This window comes from Labeo rohita, chromosome 8 (genome assembly GCF_022985175.1).
Source record: "Labeo rohita strain BAU-BD-2019 chromosome 8, IGBB_LRoh.1.0, whole genome shotgun sequence".
Lineage (NCBI taxonomy): Eukaryota > Metazoa > Chordata > Actinopteri > Cypriniformes > Cyprinidae > Labeo > Labeo rohita.
The window spans coordinates 7,591,932-7,607,619 of NC_066876.1; the positions used below are offsets into that span (position 1 = coordinate 7,591,932).

The 15,688-nt window shown below is 32.4% G+C and overlaps 2 protein-coding genes across 3 annotated transcripts; both read left to right on the forward strand.

Annotated features, from left to right (window-relative positions):
• The first annotated feature begins 1,639 nt into the window (after nt 1-1,639).
• On the forward strand, nt 1,640-4,984 carry chmp4bb (charged multivesicular body protein 4Bb). The gene is made up of 5 exons (XM_051116674.1): nt 1,640-1,945; nt 2,497-2,674; nt 2,776-2,890; nt 3,775-3,904; nt 4,077-4,984. Exons 1-5 carry the CDS (start codon nt 1,762-1,764, stop codon nt 4,139-4,141), a joined length of 672 nt encoding a protein of 223 aa, XP_050972631.1. The 5' UTR covers nt 1,640-1,761; the 3' UTR covers nt 4,142-4,984.
• A 516-nt stretch (nt 4,985-5,500) lies between these two features.
• Nucleotides 5,501-14,923, forward strand: LOC127169351 (eukaryotic translation initiation factor 2 subunit 2). Of its 2 annotated transcripts, XM_051116654.1 has the most exons (9): nt 5,501-5,636; nt 5,911-6,082; nt 6,256-6,356; nt 9,119-9,251; nt 9,389-9,483; nt 9,615-9,763; nt 12,529-12,585; nt 12,673-12,758; nt 14,014-14,923. In XM_051116654.1, the coding sequence occupies exons 1-9, from the start codon at nt 5,622-5,624 to the stop codon at nt 14,187-14,189; spliced, it is 984 nt and encodes a 327-aa protein (XP_050972611.1). In that variant the 5' UTR covers nt 5,501-5,621; the 3' UTR covers nt 14,190-14,923. The 2 variants fall into 2 exon arrangements, with proteins under 2 accessions (XP_050972611.1, XP_050972610.1); XM_051116653.1 differs by lacking the exon at nt 5,501-5,636 and having other exon boundaries at nt 5,878-6,082.
• Nucleotides 14,924-15,688: the final 765 nt, after the last annotated feature.

Sequence of the window (15,688 nt, forward strand, 5' to 3'; positions counted from 1 at the left end):
TGTGAATTATGCAACATACTGTTAAATTTCTGTAATTCTCATTTATATTTTACCCCAATATCAAAAATAAGGCAATTTAATTGTTTATCTTATTAACTGAATACAACAATGATACTAAAGTACTAAGTATAAAAGACACTAAAGTAAAAGAAAAAAAACATGAAATAATAGAGTGCACAAACCGGCAGAATGGGTAGGTTTCTGAAAATTAAAAAGGTCTCGCACACACTTTGAGAGTGTAATACTCTTGTAATAGTAATCTGAAGCAATTTTTTTTTCACATCCTGTTCTCTAAACACGTTCTTGTACCCACATAAAAAATTAGATATCATCCCTCCTGCATGATCATTCACACAGTGGCACTGAATAATCTTACAAAGGTCCATATGATACTCTCTGGCAAATAACATTAAAACACATACACTGTCAGTCAAAAGTTTTTAAACAGTAAGATTTTGAATGTTTTTAAAGAAGTCTCTTCTGCTCACCAAGCCTGCATTTATTTGATTCAAAGTACAGCAAAAACAGTAAAACTTTGAAATATTTCGAAACTGAATGGTTTTGAAACGGTTTTCTATTTGAATATATTTTAAAATGTTAAAATTGTGATTTCAAAGCTGAATTTTTAGCATCATTACTCCAGTCACATGATCCTTCAGAAATCATTCTAATATTTGGATTTGCTGTTAAAAAAAAAAAAAAAAAAAAAAAAAAAAAAAAAAACATTTATTATTATTATGTTGAAAACAGCAGAGTAGAATTTTTTCAGGTTTCTTTGATGAATACAACATTCAGACGAACAGCATTTATCTGAAACACAAATCTTTTGTAACATCATAAATGCCTTCATCATCACTTTTGATCAATTTAAAGCATCATCGCTAAATAAAAGTATTAATTTCTATAATTTCATTTCCAAACAATAAAATTAATTTAAATTATACTAACTCCAAGCTTTTAAATGGTATAGTGTATAATGTTACAAAAGCTTTTTATTTCATGAGCAGCAAATCAGCATATTATAATGATTTCTGAAGGATCGTGTGACTGGATTAATGATACTGAAAATTCAGCTTTGATCACAGGAATAAATTACATTTTAAAATATATTCAAATATAAAACTATACTATTTTAAAAAGTAAAAATATTTCAAAATTTTATAGTTTTTTCTGTACTTTGGATCAAATAAATGTAGGCTTGTGACCAGAAGACTTTAATGCCATAAATAACATAAATCATTAGTGGATCTGCAGTTAAATTAATGTTCTTGTTTGCTGTATTAGAGATTGATTTATTTGAATATTTAATTATGTTTTTTATTAAATAGTTTCACTTAAACATGAATATCTTCATTCTTCATTAACTAGATCATGACCTAAATTTGCCCAAGGCCTCTTGCAAAGCCAAACGTTTCTGTAAAATCTAGCCTGTTCATAAATCCAATTGACTAACTTGAATTAAAACATTTTCTCTCGCACTAAAGAAAACCCAAACTAGATTTAGAGTTTTAAAAGGATAGTCTTAATAATTAAACAAAAGCGTAAAATAATTTGTTTGGTCATGACTTGTAGTTTTGCCGTTCAGCAGTTCAGCTGCGGCGTTGATAGGTGGCATGACCGTGACGAGTTCCATGACGTCAGCGGCCTGAAGGCGGAAGTAAGACAATCAACAACTGAACACGGAACAGCGATTGACGTTATCAGTAGTGTCTAGAAACAAACCGATTCACAGGGATTTAGTTTCGCAAAATATAAAACAATATGTCCGTATTCGGCAAATTGTTTGGCGGTGGGGGAAAAGGAGGCAAAGGCCCGAGCCCACAAGAAGCGATTCAGAAACTCCGTGAGACAGAAGAGATGTTAACCAAGAAACAAGAGTACTTAGAGCAAAAGATTGGTGCGGAACTAATAATAGCAAAGAAAAACGGAACGAAAAACAAACGAGGTATGTATTTAAAACCAAGCTTTCATGTCATAGGGATCATAGGTGTCTTAAATAACTTTTAAAAGAAAGCTTCTCTCTTTTCTCGCCCTACCTGTCGTCGATTTCATTAGTTGGGTAGCTACACCCTTGTCTTAAACTGGGTGATAATCGAAACTAGTCAGTTTATAAATATAAGACTTGTATCTGGTAGAATAGCATGGATATGTAAATTTAATTCTTTGATTCAGATTTTAGATTTATACAGGATTGAATTTCATATCACTTAGTTACGTCTGATTAGTGTCATGTGGTGTGTTGTGAAATAACAACCACCCAATGACAGGGAACTTAAACGAGTGCATTGTTTACCACAACTAATCATCCAGTGCTGGGAATCTCTTGTTTGTGTCTTAATCTTGAATGTCAACATTGTTGATAGCTTAGAATAAGTTAAGTACATATTTTTATGATTTGAGAATCTAGATGTAAAGTTTGTGGCAACACTGTACACACACTATTGGTTGTGTGTTTATGTGTATATGTTAAATAATCACGTGTCTCCATTTTCCAAGCTGCTTTACAGGCCCTGAAAAGAAAGAAGAGATATGAGAAGCAACTGGCTCAGATAGACGGCACTCTCTCCACTATTGAGTTCCAGCGGGAAGCATTAGAGAATGCTAATACCAACACAGAGGTGCTTAAAAACATGGGCTTTGCGGCCAAGGCAATGAAGACGGCGCATGAAAATATGTAAGATGCCTGATGAAAACTTCCTTGTGAATCGGTATCACAGAATACAGTTAATGATGTGCAAAAATGTACATTGATGTAATATTATTGATTGTTTTCAGGGATATAGACAAAGTTGACGACCTCATGCAGGACATCACAGAACAGCAGGAGTTGGCACAGGAGATTTCTGATGCCATTTCAAGGCCTGTAGGTTTTGGAGAAGATTATGATGAGGTGAGTATGCTGTTTGATACACACTGAGGATGTTCAAGAAATTGAATTGCCTCCTGAATTTTGGACTCCAAAGTTCCTCAACGAACAAGTTACAAACTTAAATTATTATTATTATTTTTAAAGTTTTGGAAGTTATATTAACAAATGCAAATGCAAAAACAAAACCACATTAACCAACATAGGACAACAAAATATACATATTTACACCCACAGACAGACAGAAAAACAAAAAAAACACAAAAACCTGGATTGCCTCAATTAACAAATGTATACAATATAATTGTTAAAGAAAGGTGTGTGAAGAGGAGGTTTACAGAATAAAGAAGCTAAATTTCCAAGAGTCTCAAGATAGGTCCCCATGTGGCTTCAAATCTTTTCTGTGAGGAAAAAACTTAAATTATTTAAATAAATTATTTATTTATTTAAAAGTTGATTCTGCGTTATATTAAGAAAACTTGTGATATTGATCATGTGACTCTTAGAGGTTTTTGTTTACGTTGAAGCACATGCTCTTTGGATCATCTTAAATCTTTTTGAGAACATGATCATCGGGTTTTACACAAACATGCAGATTTCGTGTGCTGCTAACGTTGAAGCAAAATTAAAACGAAGCATTTATACAAAATGAAGATGAACCAAATTCAGGAAATCAGACACTATTTTAAATTTTTTTAGTTCAGTGTTTAAAAAAACCTGCAAAATGCATGTTTCCTGACTTTTGGATTTATATATTTGGATATATTTCTATCTAAATCTCTGATTAAAGTGAAATGCTTGTCAATAAATCTTAAAAAAATGTATTCTACATTGCTGTTTGCTGCAACATTCTCTTTTTTCAGTTTGTACAGATGTTGACTGAACATTACAATTCTTGTCCTTTCTAGGATGAGCTTTTGGCTGAATTGGAGGAGTTGGAACAGGAGGAGCTGGACAAGAACCTGCTCGAAATCGGTGGCACAGAGGATGTCCCTCTGCCCAGTGTGCCTTCAAACCCATTACCCAAGAAACCTGTTGGTTCGTTTCATGCCGTTCAGTACATAACATAGTACCCACATAGATTTTGTTTTTAAATCTCAAAAACAACCTTCAAAAGTTTACTTATTGAGATAATACACTAGTAGAAAGACATCTTGAAACATTTCCAGTGTGGAAATCATTCTAATCATTTATCTTTGTGTTTCTCCAGCCCAAAAAAAGAGAGAAGAGGAGGATGAGGATGACATGGAAGAACTCAAGGCATGGGCCATGTAAATTTAGCCAATCTGACAGGACGGACTCTCATTGCTCATCATGGTTGGCCTGGGCAGGCAAACCTGAGAACCTGAAGAGGGTTAACACTACAAAACAAATTCTCCCATAGCTCTTGCAGTGTGACTAAAACAAGCCTAGAAAAACAAGAGTTGCAAACGAAAAATGGATATGAAGCAGGTTAATCGGACAATAAAATCTGATGACATAATGTATGAAGTGACCCTTAAAGGTTTGGTTTAGGTAATGCATTGGTGTTTCTAATTTTCCTTCTTTTTTTGTTTTGTCATGGATATCAGCATGTTTGCCAGTACACAAGTTTCATATACATGGTCAACACGCTGTCATCTCATCTGATATATTAAATATATTTTGTACTGTTGTTTGCTTCGATCTTTGATCTCAATGTGTTCTTTTAAAATGATGTTTTTCAAACACTTCCAATGGCATAAACTTTTTTACAGTTTGTTGACATGGTTTGGTAACAAATAAAAATTGAAATAACTGGCGTTAGCTCCTATATATATATATACATAAACAAATTCTGACTGCCCATCATGTTTTGTTTGGTGCTGCATCCAGATAGAACCAGATTTAATAACGGATCTTTCCTGTTGTACTCTTTTCAGGCCTGATTTATTGATGTGCTGAGGGTGTATCTGATAGTAGATGGTTGTAATTATAAAACTATATCACTTTTTTTTCCTCATATGGGAGCATATACTTTTTTGGAAATGCAAAAATGCTGTATCTATTCAGGTTGAGGCGTATGTGTACATTTGTATGTTTAAAAAAAGTTCAGATGGCTTTTATTTGAGAGATCATTAAACTTTTGGATTCCTTTTCCCTGGTGTTGTTAGCCTCTCTATAGCATCTACTATATATAAATAACGTCTGTCCTGTTCTTGCACTCTACAATGAGTGTCTGCTATGTTATGTGCCTTAATGAATGGCATGCTGATGCAATTTGACTGACTTGTCTTTAAATGACTGTGAAATGCCTCATGGCTGACAGATGAGATTTGAGAAGGAAGAATGAGGCATGGTGTTTGTACTGCATCTAGTTGTTCATTTATTTCACTCTTTTCTTCTCTGCCTGTGTATTCTGTGTCAAAGTCTCTTTAGTTGTTCTAGGGGTTTTGGGTGGATTAAAGATTTTCAATAAAGCACATGGCTGTTGTTTCTGAGAGGAGGTCTTGCTCATTTGTTTAACAGGTTCAAGCCGTTCTGTTCTCTGTATATGTCTGGATTGAAGCTACAAAATAAATAATAATTAATAAATCTAAATAAAAAATAAATCTTTGTAATCGACAGAATTTAACAACACTCAAGGAAAGTCGCGTAATGTTGTCGTCATTGTGACGTAATCATTGGTCATCGGAAGTACGCTTGCGCGCTGAGCTTGTGCTGATGCAAGACAGTGGATGAGAACAGTCAACGACATATAGCAGGACGAAAAACATCGATATTTGATTCAGTCATCATGTCAGAAGACGAGGTATTGTGGTGGTCTTTTTGTATGTTTTTGTTATTGTTCACAGTTGAGTGGAAATAGTCATGTTGTGACTTTTGGCATAGATACAGTATCGCCTATAACGTGCTGTAGGCTGCATTATAACTGTGACGTTATTACGTGTTGTTTCTGCTTGTATAAAATTCAGAAACTAATAAATAACACTCAACATTGCTTAAAATGTAAAAAGAGCTGAGCTCAGTATTGTTTCCTTCAGCACACTGAGGCATGTTTGAGCAAAATGAACCTGTGTCCTCAGATTTTATTCGACCCCACCACGACGAAGAAGAAAAAGAAGAAGAAGAAGCCCTTCATGCTGGACGAGGATGGAGATGGAGAGGAGACTCCGCAGACTGAACAGAAAGAAGCTGAGCCTGAAGCAGGAGAGGAGCGAGAATTGGATTTTGATGATGATGACATTAAGAAAAAAGGTGAGAGGATGCAAACATGAGCATCGGTGAAGTGTTTCGCTCTTCTCAACAACTCTATTTAAACCACAGCTTTGAACATTTCGTTGCATGTGTGGAGTTTGTGTGCTGTCCAGTTTTAGGATTGTACTTTTGGCTGCTTATGACACTGTTTGATGCTCAAACTATCTTCACAGAGACTTCGGATGATTTAGATGATCTGAACTTCTTTAACCAGAAAAAGAAGAAAAAGAAACCGAAGAAGGTGTTCGAAAATGACATTGAGGAAGGCATGAAGGTAATGATGCAACGCACCTGAAATGTTTATCACCACTTATCGGAAAATACTGTGACCAGGCATATGTGACCATATCTGTGTAATTATGTTGGACCCGCTTCATATTAAGTATCTTTACTAATGATTTATCAATGCACATCACTATTTTTTTAAATTTAATGTCCCCTTGTAATCTTCAAAAACTTGTTTTCTTGTTCAAGAGAAAGAAATTGGATTCACTTTATATTGTTTAACTCCTAACAGCTGGGTAGGTTACTTACAAATGACATGACAAAAATTGTAATCAGTAACGTAAACCATTGCATTACACATTTGTGACCCTGGACCACAAAACCAGTCATAAGGGTCAACTTTTTTAAATTAAGATTTGTACATCATCTGAAAGTTGAATAAATACACTTTACATTGATGTATGGTTTGTTAGGATAGGACAGTATTTAGCCAAAAATACTGAGGAAATCACCTTTAAAGTTGAGGTTCTTGGCAATGCATATTACTAATCAAAAATGAAGTTTTGATATACTTATGCTAGGAAATTTACAAAATATCTTCATGGAACATGACCTTTACCTAATATCCTAATGATTTTTGGCATAAAAGAAAAATCGATCATTTTGACCCATACAATGTATTATTTTTGGCTATTGCTACAAATATACCCATGTTGCTTAAGACTGGTTTTGTGGTCCAGGGTCACATTTTTAATACTACTTATAGATTACTTTTGACCCAACTCGTTTATCACATTGATTTAAACAGGATAATCTTGTACCATAATGATGTAAAAATACAAAGAGTTGAAAAATATATTCCTTTCATTGTAATTAACAATATGAAGTGCATTAAACATTATATTACATCAAGCTTTCCCAGTCTGGTGTTTGTAAAGGAACTGCAGGGGATTTGTGAGTTTAATGAAAGGCTAACAAGTAACTAAATCATAAACATATAAAATTAAAATAAATCATTTTAAAATAAAAATTTAAAAATAATGCACTTACCAAAAAAGATTAAATGTTTTGTTTATGCAATCCGTATGTCCAATAACCAATGTCAGAGAACCGTGAACATGCAAATGTGATAAGTTTTTACCAAATGTTTTTACTATACTTATAGCACAGATGTCAACATTTGGTGGTTCAAATGTCCATGTGAGGTCTCTCTTAAAGTTTTTAAAGCATTTTTTAGTGCAAGATTTTCCATAGTCTGGTGCTGTTTTCAGGGTTGTCACATCAATAACTAAAACTAAAACAGACCCATTAAAATTAAGTAACAGTTGTACGTTCTTTGAAGAGCCATCGCTTCTCTGTTTGTTGGGTATTATTGCATCTGATTTGTGCATTTTAACTCCGTTAACAGAAATCCTACAAAGTATGTACAGTCGTCTCTCAAAACCGGTGTCCTTTTTTGTCACATCTATAATGCATGAATATTTCCTTTTTTAACATAGAAAACTTGTGCATAGACTGATATTTTTCTGATGTTTAGACTCTATCAACAAGGGTTTATTAAAATATAAACGGATGGTTCGGTATATTGGTAACACATACATTCTCTAAGCATTTATATGTCACATCCATAATGCTGGATTTGCCCTAAAACATTTATTTTAAAATCTCGGGGGGTACTTAAAGAGGTCATTGATTATGATTTCACTTTTTAACTTTAGTTAGTGTATAATGTTGCTGTTTGAGCATAAACAAAGGGAGATATCATCTTTTACAGAACTGCTGATTGACCACCCCTTTAAAGTAAATATATTAGCTGAAAGAGGTTCAGATGACAAAGGGTTTAAGAATGTCTGCAAATAAGAAATAATAAAAATTTGTGCATTTTAATAAGTTTGAAAGACAAAAGCCTTTCAATAATTCATAATAAAACATGGTTAAATAACCTACTGAGTGATAATTCAAATAAAAGTGAATGTGTTCATCAGTAGTTGATGCAATGCTGATACACTTCTTAAACCTGAAATGATTTTTGTAAATCCATTGGTCAAATGCTCTTTGGCCACCTGACTAATGACTAGCCTATGTGAATGTCCAAAAACTTGACTTTTTAAGTGTACATAAGCAGTAGACTATTTTAGAAAGGAAAATGTAAAAGATTTAAAAAAGAGGAATTTGAGAGAATCAAATGATGAATAATTTATTGCCATTGTGTGAATGATATGTAATAATGTAATCAATAAAAAAGTAACTGTGGTCGGATTATGAGTATTTTAAAAAGGTAACTTAATCTAATTACAAGTACTTAATTTTTGTAATCTGATTACGTAATCCAGATTACATGTAATCCGTTACTACCCAGCTCTGACTACTAATAACTTTAACTACTGTATACTATCACTTGTATTAATCATAATACAATGCAATTACCATGTCGATACATGTTTTTACATTATACTTATTTTAAAAAAGCCTGTATGTAATTACGTTCGTAATTAATTTCTGTAGTTCGTATATAATTACACTGTTACACCTACCTATTAACCCACACATAAACCTAACAATACTGCCAAACCTGTCTCTAACTTTAATCATGTCCCTCATTAGATGTGTTTGCAGTGACAGTTATCTTTTTTTGGCATAAGTACATAGTTACACACTAATATAAAGTGGGGCCGTTACATTTTCATTACATATTGTATCATTTTAGCTGTGTGGCATAATGATTCCTAATGTGACTGCCATTGATCTTATTTTCTTGTATTGGGTTTTTTTAAAGGCTGTTGACTCTTTATTTTTTTTATTGGTGAGCAGGAGCTGAAAATTGAGGGAGAGCAGCAGGAAATGATGGAGGAAGATGATTTGGATCAGATGCTTAAATTAAAAAAAAAGAAACACAAGAAAGTAGAATTTGTTGAAGAAAGTGACACTGTGGAGAAGGATGATGGTATGAAGACGCACTTCATTTAATTCATTAGTTTCAACATTTTTTAACACCAGAAACTATAAAGTCTATTAAAAAGATTTTATTGGTGATGATTACATATTTGATTGTGTGAATTCTTCACCTGTGTTTTATTACAGTCGTGGAGGATGATAAAAGCGCAGATGGCATCACATTCAGTTCACAGTCGGGCCCAGCATGGGCCGGTTCAGAGAGAGACTACACCTACGATGAGGTATGATGATTATTCGTATGATGAGTAATCCTTCTTATTCTTCACACATCTGATGTACTTTAACCCCATGCTTGTGACATAGTTTTTCTTTAATTTAGACTCTCATTATTTGCATATCTGCGTGTTTACAGCTGTTGAGCAGGGTGTTTAACATCATGAGGGAGAAGAACCCTGATATGGTGGCAGGGGAGAAGAGGAAGTTTGTGATGAAGCCGCCTCAGGTGGTCCGAGTTGGGACCAAGAAAACATCTTTTGTCAACTTCACGGACATCTGCAAACTGTGAGTATAAACATTTAGCATGCATGTCTGCTGTATTTTCTAAAAAAAAAAAAAAATAATAATAATAATACAACAGATGATACATGAGTCAATCACAAGGCTTTTGTTTTTTGGTCCTACTGACTTTAAAGAAAATCTAAAAAAAAAAAAAACTGCACTAAAAATTCATACATACAATGATGATGCAAGCATATTTTTAATTTCTAAATTACATTTATGGACAGTACACTGCCGTTCAAAAGTTTGGGATCAGTATGATTTTTAATGTTTTTAAAGAAGTTGCTTATGCTTATCATGGCTGCATTTATTTGATCAAAAATACAGAAAACAAATGTAATATTGTGAAATATTATAACAAAGTTTTTATATTTTAATGTAGATTTAAAATCTAATTTATTCCTGTGATCAAAGCTGAATTTTCAGCATCATTACTCTAGTATTTAGTATCACATGATCCTTTTTAGAAATCATTCTGATATGCTGATTTATTATCAGCGCTAGAAAAAGTTGTGCTGCGAAATATTTGTTGGAAACTGTGATACTTTTTTAGGATTTTTTGATGAATAAAAAGTTAAAGAATAGCGTTTATTTAAAATAGAAATCTTTTATAAAAATATACAGTACCTTTCAAAAGTTTGGGGTCAGTACATTTTTATTCCTTTTTTTTGAAAGAAATGAATACTTTTATTTAGCAAGGATGTGTTAAATTGATAAAAGGTGAAAGCAACAACTAACGACGAATAAATGCTGTTCTTTTTACAGTTTTTCTCAGTCGCTTTGGTGCATTTCTCAGATCATCCTTAACATTTGCAAAGAAGTATGTGCATTTCTCAAAACAATTTGTACAAACAACACAACACAATGGATTACCTGCAAAAGCCTGTAACTTACTCAAAATCTTTAGTTCATCTATCAAAAGTATGCATGTCAGTGAACATATCAGTGCTATCAGAATGAAAAGTCCTTGTGTCATTGTTCACAAACAAGATAGTCAAAATGCTTAGTCATGTTGTCAATCAAACAGTGTACTCTATTAGCATTACCTGATGTAAACTATAGCAATAGTTTGCATGACAGTTACTGTATTGAAATGCAGAAGGCTGCAATTCTTATGTTTTCCATATATTCATTTCAAAAGTACAAACGTACATATTACTGTATGTGAGATATTGATTGAAAGAGACTGGATAGGACAAAAAAAAAGAAAAAAGAAAAGAAAAAAGCACATTACAGAGTCATTGTGATAGACAAGAAAAAGAAACATCCCTGACAGTACACGTACATCACTAAGACGTCTATTTTACATCTACATTTACATCAGCAAGATTGTGTTCGCTCATCTGCACGTTTCTACCAGATGTCAAATAGACTTTTATTAGACGTCTTTACTGTAAGATGTTTATGATTTAGTGTGTATGTAAATCTTACACATGTCTGTCAGATGTTTGTACATGGCAGATGCACAAAAGTGAAAATACAAAATTAGAAAGGCAAACACAGGAATCACCCCTTAGGCAGAACTTTGCTTTTGCATACAGCACTGTATGAGGAATTTTCAGAGAACTTGTTTGTTATTGGTTAATCTACATTCCCTTATTAGTGAAAGTCAAGATGCATGGCAAATTTACAAATAGACTAACAGGAATGTGTAGAAAATATACTTGACAGTTTATGACAACTATATCAACCATTTTGCATTTAATGACTTATACGATGAACTAATGACTAGATGTTTTGAGGGGTAAGACTGTTGCACAGAGAACTATATAATACATTTTGAGCAACTTGACACTAGCAACTGATAATGTAGGAAAACGCAGACAAATGTACATAATCAATTGCATGAAGGTACCAAAGCAATCGCAACTTGTTCAAAAGAATGAGAAACTGCTATTATGATGTGCACTAGATGATGTGGAGGTTGAAAAAGTAGTTTTGAGAATTTCATTACAGATTTGAGAAATGCACTAAAGCGACTGAGAAAAACTGTAAACTTTTTATTCATCAAAGAATGAAAGTATCACAGGTTCCAAAAACATATTTGGCAATTATCTATGCTGGCAACAATTCTAAAAATAAATCATCATATTAGAATGATTTCTAAAGGATCATGTGACACTGAAGATGATGAAAATTTAGCTTTGCATCACAGGAATGTATTAAATAGAAACCATTTTATATTGTGATAATTGTATATGATTGTATATTAGGGTGACACAACTGTCCTAACATCATCATAAATTAAATGCTTATTAAAAGGATAAAATTACCATTTGATTATCATATGTCTGTCAAATCAAAATCAAGTGGAACAAAATGCAAAAATGAAATAAAAACAATAAAATCCCCTCATTATGTGTGTCAAGATAAATCAAAATAAAGTCTCTTAAAATATTTTAAAATACCTTTTTACAACACATGGTTAGTTCAGATTGTAATTTGTATTTTTATTTATTTAAGAATATTTTTTAATTAATAATAAATACAAAAATAATAAAATGTATTGAATAACATCATTTTCATGATATTTGTTAAAAAAAATACTTTTTGCATTTGAAAAATATATTTAATACCTTTTTAGTTAAGGTGTATACACTCACATGTAAATGTGAAGAAAAAATTTAATAAATGAAACATTTTTCACTTTCTTTACCATGGACACTTTACTTGTCATTAACCCATATGTGAATGTAACCAAGCAAGTTTTCTTTTTTGAGTTTATTTTGTCTAATAAACTCTTGCATGTTTATTCTTTTCATCTTCAGGTTGCATCGACAGCCCAAACATCTTTTGGCGTTCCTGTTAGCTGAGTTAGGAACAAGGTGAGCTTTTAATTGCATTTCCATAAATCTGTCAAATGTGAAAAGGTGATTTCTCCTTTAACGCAAGCAATGTCTTCCTGCTTCTAGTGGATCCATAGATGGAAATAACCAGCTTGTAATCAAGGGACGCTTTCAACAGAAACAAATAGAAAACGTCTTGAGAAGATATATAAGTAAGTTAGAAGTTTTGCACGTGTGAATTTGTAGTTTGTGTACTAACAATATTTGCTCATACACTACCAGTCAAAAGTTTTTGAACAGTAAGATTTTTAACTGTTTTTTTTTTTTTTTTTTTTAAATAAAGGAGACTCTTTTGCTCACCAAGCCTGATTTTCATTTATTTGATCCAGCGTACAATAAAAACGGTAAAATTTAGTTACGTTTAAAATAACTTTTTTCTATTTAATTATATTTTAAAATGTATTTTTTTCCTGTGATCAAAGCTGAATTTTCAGCATTATTACTCCAGTCTTCAGTGTCACATGATCCTTCAGAAATCATTCTAATATGCTGATTTGCTGTTCAAGAAGCATTTATTATTATTATTATTATTATTATTATCAATATTTAAAACAGTTGGCTATTTTTTTCCAGGATTCATTGAATAGAAAGATCCAAAGATCAGCATTTATCTGAAATAAAAAGCTTTTGTAACATTATACACTACAGCATTCAAAAGCTTGGAGTGAGTATTATTTATTTATTTTATTTATTTTATTGTTTTCAACAATAATAATGATAACAATAAATGTTTTTTGAGCAGCAAATCAGAATATTAGAATGATTTCTGAAGGATCATGTGACTGGAGTAATGATGCTAAAAATTCAGCTTTGAAATCGCAGGAATAAATTACATTTTAAAAAATATTCAAATAGAAAGCAGTTATTTTAAATAGTAAAAAATATTTAAAAAATGTACTGTTTTTGCTATACTTTGGATCAAATAAATGCAGGCTTGGTGAGCAGAAGAGACATCTTTAAAAAAAAAAAACATTAAAAATCTTACTGTTCAAAAACTTTTGACTGGTAGTGTCATACTTGCTGTTGTCATCGTTTAATTTTACCATGTACAAATAAATGAATAAATTCAAACTTCATTGCACTTCAAACACTTTAAAACCAGTTAATTTATGTTGTAGCCATGAGCAATTGATCATTGTTACAATCAATGCAGGTGATACATCTTGCCCTCATTTGTGAAGTGAGTCATGACACATATGTCTTCCCATGTGATTTCATAATCTTGATTATTGTACTAATAATTGTGCAGCATTAGTCCTAGTGACCTCCTTTCAAATCTAGTATGTGTAGTATGGCAGAGTTTAAGTCGGTCTACTTTTTTAGTTTATGAACGCAAGGTGAAAAACACAGCTTTTACTGTTTAGTTCACTCATTTCTGACAATGCATTTTCTCTTTGTGTTTCACAGAGGAATATGTGACATGTCATACCTGCCGCTCACCGGATACAATTCTGCAGAAGGATACACGTCTTTACTTCCTGCAGTGTGAAACCTGTCACTCACGTTGCTCTGTAGCCAGCATCAAGACTGGCTTCCAGGCCGTCACCGGCAAAAGAGCCCAGCTTCGAGCCAAAGCCAACTAATACAAACACCCTGTTCTGGCTTCTTCCCCAGACTGATGCTCTGCCCCTCTGGCTGACGACTGTCCTCGCTGCTCTCCTCTGAAGCGCAGTGACTTAAGGCTTGGAGTGAACTGTGGATGGTATTGAGTGTGATCTCTATTAATAAATCTGACTCTGAAGCTGGAGGACTTGTGAACAGGCTGCCTCTGATTTGCTCATCTCACTTTACCTCCTTCCTCCAGTAATATTCTAATTTTTTTCTGTATTTAGCATATCCGACAACCAAAGCACATTTGTGTCTATTTGGTGAATTTTTAATCTCAGAACAGTATTTGTTTTTCAGAGAAAAAAGTAAGGATATTATTAGACAGAAACCAGAAATAGGTGAACATCTTCTGTGCTTTCAGAAAATGAACCATAGCCTTTTATATCAGACTGTTTTAGCAAAGAAAAATTGTATCTCCAATGCTCAGTCAATGCACAAGAATGCAATAATGTTAAGATTGGATCCAAGCGAGTGCTTCGTGATCGAGGCGTCCAGCAAATGCGTGATTTATTTTTATTTTTTTTTATTTCTGAAAAACAAGAACACTGTTCTTATGTAATTACACAGACAAATACATATTGCGCTGTGTTCTTTAGTAGAATATTGGGCAGCAGATGTTTGGGCATGTTTGCAGTGCTTAGATGGAAACACTTTTTGTTGGCATATTTGAAATTAGATTTTTTTTTTTTAATAAAAATTATGAAACTTCTCTGTTTTGTGCACTTGTTTCTTGCTTATTGATGCATGCAAATTAAATAGATAATATTAACTAATTTAATAATTTAACTAAATATTTGCACATTTAAATAGATCAAAAGTGATTTCTATTTTAAATAAATGCTGTTCTTTTGAAAAAAAAAAAAAAAACAGTTTTCCAAAATAATATGTAGCATCTCCACTGTTTTCAACATTGATAATAGTCTTGAGCAGTAAATCAGCATATCAGAATGATTTCTGAAGGGCCATGTGACACTGAAGACTTAAGTAATGATGCTAAAAATTCAGTGCCGACATCACATGAATAAATAACATAGAAAAATAGAAAACCGTTATTTTACATTGTATTTTTTTTTGTCTTGATTAGCATAAGAGGTCTTTATTATTTTAAAAACAGCTTTAAAAATTCGTACTGACCCCAAACTTTTAAACTAAAATGTACACTACAATTCAAAAGCGTTTGAACAGTATAATTTTTAATATTTTTTTTTTAAGAATTCTCTTCTGCTCACCAAGCCTGCATTTATTTGATCCAAAATACAAAAGCAGTAATAACTGTTTTCTATTTGAATATTTTTTAAAAATATAATTTGTTCCTGTAATCAAAGCTAAACAAAATTACATCATGAAAATAAATGACTCCAGCCTTCAGAAATCATTCAGAAAATATGCTGATTTGCTGTTCAAGAAACATTTTTATTATTATTATTGATATTATTATTATTATCAATATTTAAAACCATTCAGTACATTTTTT

Bases quoted from the DNA above. Each gene is read 5' to 3' on its own strand.
- chmp4bb (XM_051116674.1), top strand. From the start codon at position 1,762: ATGTCCGTATTCGGCAAATTGTTTGGCGGTGGGGGAAAAGGAGGCAAA. The intron at 1,946-2,496 runs GTATGTATTTAA...CCATTTTCCAAG, and splicing joins CGGAACGAAAAACAAACGAG to CTGCTTTACAGGCCCTGAAA. The intron at 2,675-2,775 runs GTAAGATGCCTG...GATTGTTTTCAG, and splicing joins AAGACGGCGCATGAAAATAT to GGATATAGACAAAGTTGACG.
- LOC127169351 (XM_051116653.1), top strand. From the start codon at position 5,893: ATGAACCTGTGTCCTCAGATTTTATTCGACCCCACCACGACGAAGAAG. The intron at 6,083-6,255 runs GTGAGAGGATGC...CTATCTTCACAG, and splicing joins TGATGACATTAAGAAAAAAG to AGACTTCGGATGATTTAGAT. The intron at 6,357-9,118 runs GTAATGATGCAA...ATTGGTGAGCAG, and splicing joins ACATTGAGGAAGGCATGAAG to GAGCTGAAAATTGAGGGAGA.